General features: G+C 38.9%; 1 protein-coding gene across 3 annotated transcripts in view; it reads left to right on the top strand.

The window, feature by feature from the left end:
* Positions 1–3465, top strand: part of gpt (glutamic--pyruvic transaminase) — a 16222-nt gene extending 12757 nt beyond the window's left edge. For all 3 annotated transcript variants that reach the window (XM_084911845.1, XM_084911846.1, XM_084911844.1), the window contains 3 exons: positions 1053–1208; positions 2346–2458; positions 2783–3465. In XM_084911845.1, the coding sequence (XP_084767971.1) occupies positions 1053–1208; positions 2346–2458; positions 2783–2873 (360 nt within the window). In that variant the 3' untranslated portion in view covers positions 2874–3465. The remainder of the gene's footprint in view (positions 1–1052; positions 1209–2345; positions 2459–2782) is intronic.
* The last annotated feature ends 210 nt before the right edge of the window (positions 3466–3675 follow it).

Genomic DNA, 3675 nt, shown 5'->3' with positions numbered 1-3675 from the left:
GGTTTCGCTAAAAAGGTAAATTTTCAAAAGACAAACTTCCTGTTAGTGCCGTCAGGTAGAGCTGCATGAACACAAAAAATCAGCAGGGTACAGCTTCCACTTTCTTCTACTTCCCTGAGATGTCCATTTCTTACCGTGTTTATTAGGTGCACTTCTTTGGCCAGCTGTAGTGCGATTGCGTTGGTGGTTTCAGTGCGCTTTTGTGAGGCGGATGGCGGCGCTGGCATGCTGTACAGCTTCGCTTTTATCAACATCTGAGCTGATGTTGGGTGACTGACGTTAGAAACCACTGCACTGCTTTTCTTGGCCTTCATGCATTCATCATTACTGCACTTTGCGGTGTCTTTTCAGGCGGCTGAATAAGTTAGTTGTATTGCTGTTCATTACAGACACACAGCACTTTTTGCAAATGATTTCTTTTTGGAAGTATTTTCAAATAACGGCTAATGATCAGCTTTCAGGGACAAGCCGTTCACCTTCTGCTGTGCCAGACATTTTGTTCTATATCTGTTTTTAACGCAGTGTCACTCGTCCGGATTAATCCAGGTAAATTCATGCCTTGCGATGGAGGGAACACCTGTGATTGGCTCATGCAAGCACGCCATCAGGAGCTGATTTATGGACCACTTGATTTTTGTTTGCTTTGCATTTTAAATATCGCTCAGTCACAATCATTTTATTGTTTTGCAGTCCTACATTCACGTATCACTGTAGTTCATCCAGAAGAACACAAACAATGTTTCATGGTTTGCTTATAACAAAGCTTAAAATCAAAAGCTCTTGAGCTCTGCATTATCCTGCCCATGTTGTTTACTTCTGGTCATGTGTGATGTCAATCTAAGCAGTAAACTGTCCAAGTGCACCTCAGAGTCATTTAGGCAGGGATAAGATAAAAACCCTTTGCTGAATTTGAAACTTTTTTTTGGAGCTTACAGCACAGAAGATTGCAACATGCAGATAAAGTAATCCAATCAAGTGAATCCCAGCATCATAAATGTATATATGTTGGATCTAATTTTGTGCCCCCCCCCATATCTCTTTCCCACATCCAGGAACGCACAGCCACATTAAGTGCCTTAGCAGAAAAGGCCAAACTTACAGAGCAAGTTCTCAACACGGTCCAAGGCATCAGCTGCAACCCTGTGCAGGGTGCTATGTACTCCTTTCCTCGCATAACCATCCCTGAAAAGGCTGTCAAAGAGGCCACGGTCAGTCCTGAACCTTCTTTTATAAATAATTCACCATTTCTGTTTCAGGGTGATAACATTGGTCAGAAGCAACAAAAGAAGAGAGACATTGCAGTTATGCAAGAATTTCTACAGAACATTCTCTCTAATCTCCAATCGCTCATGTTTGCAGTTCTGCTATTATTGTTTTAAAAATATCTCTCTGTGACCTTCACGGCCTTAACTGCATGTCACACTACATACAAGCCACATTAGGAATGGCCATTAAATACAACATGCAGACCGGTGGTGGATGTGCAACGTGCCAAAGAAGCTCAGCTCGTTGCCAACGCGCCACCTTGCTGTCTTAGAAGAACAAATGATTTCCAATGGCTCAGGGTTTCAGTTCTGTCCCACGGGCAATTGTTCTGTAGGAATTTCACGGAGAGCGGATGAATCAAAGCACCGAGAATCTGATCAGCCTTAGAGAGGGTAACGTCACATTGACCCACTGACATGTGGTCAGCTCCTATGACTGACCACAAAGGAGTAGCATTATCCCAAAAACACACACATACCTGCATTATCACAGATCTGCTGTTAATCCTCTTTAACTTGCCTTGTGGCCTGAGATTTTAAAAAAACAACCCAAAAAATATATTTTTTGAACACACAACTTTAACTTTGTCCAAAAGTCACGGACAACGTTTCTTTTTTTGTTTTTTTTATGTCATATGTCTTCTATCAGCTGTTCATTATCAGATAAATTAAAATTCACTAAATAAATTAAAATCATATGGATTTTTTTCCTTTCAAAATTCAAACATGTTTTTTTTTAGTTGTATTTTGTACCTGAGGGTCACCATAGTGAAGACATTTAAAATATCTTAAACTTCTCATCCACCCTCAAGTCATGTTGTACAGCTTAATGTGGTACTTTATTTTATTTTATTGTGGTATTTGTTTTATTGAGCTTTTTCTGTTGTAATTTGTTCCAGTTGAGCTTTTAATTGATTAATTTTGTTTATTTGAACTGAAAATACTATTTACTGTTATTTAAGTTAAATTAAGCATATATCCTCACAGTTTTCTGTTATAAGTATAGCTTTTAGTTAAAGAGCCCCATGCCACCAAATTATCAAAATTTGTACATATAATATTTCCTTTCCTCTCTCTCAGGAAAAGGGACAGCAGCCAGACATGTTTTATTGCATGAAGATGTTGGAGGAAACGGGAATCTGCCTCGTACCTGGCAGTGGCTTTGGCCAAAAAGATGGGACCTACCATTTCAGGTACACAGCAAATGTGCAACCTACAGTCAGAAAATCAAGATATTCAGTTATTCAGTAGATGCACTTTTATAAAACAACAATCACCTTCGTAAATGTTGGTTTTAGTGCAGTCCTGTTGCTTTAGAGTGGCTTTGAACAAGTGGCTCAAAACATTTTTTATGTCATTTTTTAAAAATATCATCTTAAATATTATCCCTGTCAGAACCTCTAAATTAATTCTTCTGGGATTCTGGAAGTCCAAAGAACTCTCAGCTGGGCCATCTGCTGTTTTCTACATCACTAGGGTTAATTTGTGTTTTCCTTTTCTTTGCTCCTCTTGCCCAGAATGACCATCTTGCCACCGACTGACAAGCTGAAGATCCTCCTCAATAAAGTCAAAGAGTTCCACCAGAGATTCACCCAGCAATATTCTTAAATTCCCGCATTTTTCCCGCTCCATTCACAAAAGGAGGAGCTGGCCAAACACAACAAAAAGCATCAGCCGACCAGAATTTTATCTGTTACTATTAAGTGCCTTCTCTGCAGTGGCTCTGGTAGTCTCTGATGACGCACTCCAACCTCTATAGCTGTCACATTTGGACATTTGCAGAATTTTGTCTTAAGGCGCTGTTTGTGCCAAAAAAAAAAAAAAAAAAAAAAAGAAGGAAAAAAAGAAGAGGTACAAAATTAAATTAAATCAGAGACCTGTGTCCTTTTCTTTTTTTTTTGGTGCAACATGGCTTAATCTATTATCTGTGTCGTTTTTAAAAGATGTATATACTCCAGGTCTGTAACTTTCGTTTTGCTAAATGGCTTGACTCTGCGTCTTCAGTTATAAAGAAGGTGCAACGAAGAATGAAGAAAAGAGTGATGCTGCTTAGAAACTGAGAATGTGCAAAACAAAATGGTTAAAATATTCCACTTCTGTAGGCTTTGCTCAACTGGAAGAATATGCTGAAAAAGCTTCTTTTGCATGATGGTTTGGTAGTAAGTAATTTGGTAGTGTCAAAATAAATGTAATGCTCTGATGTTTTGCCTCATTATTTTGGAGAGTGTGTTTAAAAACAAGAGCCTCCTTTCTCTTTTCCTTTGACCTTGAATTCTATGGCAGCGATCTTATTTCCTTGGTTCAACATGCTTCTGTTGTTCACTGAAGGTGTTTTATGTCACATACCACAAACTGAAAAAGTAGCATTGTCTTTACTTGACATTTGTTCGTCTGAGTCTGGTGACCCTCT

This window comes from Perissodus microlepis, chromosome 18, assembly GCF_051167445.1.
Source record: "Perissodus microlepis isolate ML-2025 ecotype Zambia chromosome 18, ASM5116744v1, whole genome shotgun sequence".
In the NCBI taxonomy this organism is placed as follows: Eukaryota; Metazoa; Chordata; class Actinopteri; order Cichliformes; family Cichlidae; genus Perissodus; species Perissodus microlepis.
This window is presented reverse-complemented; position numbering and strand designations above follow the sequence as displayed.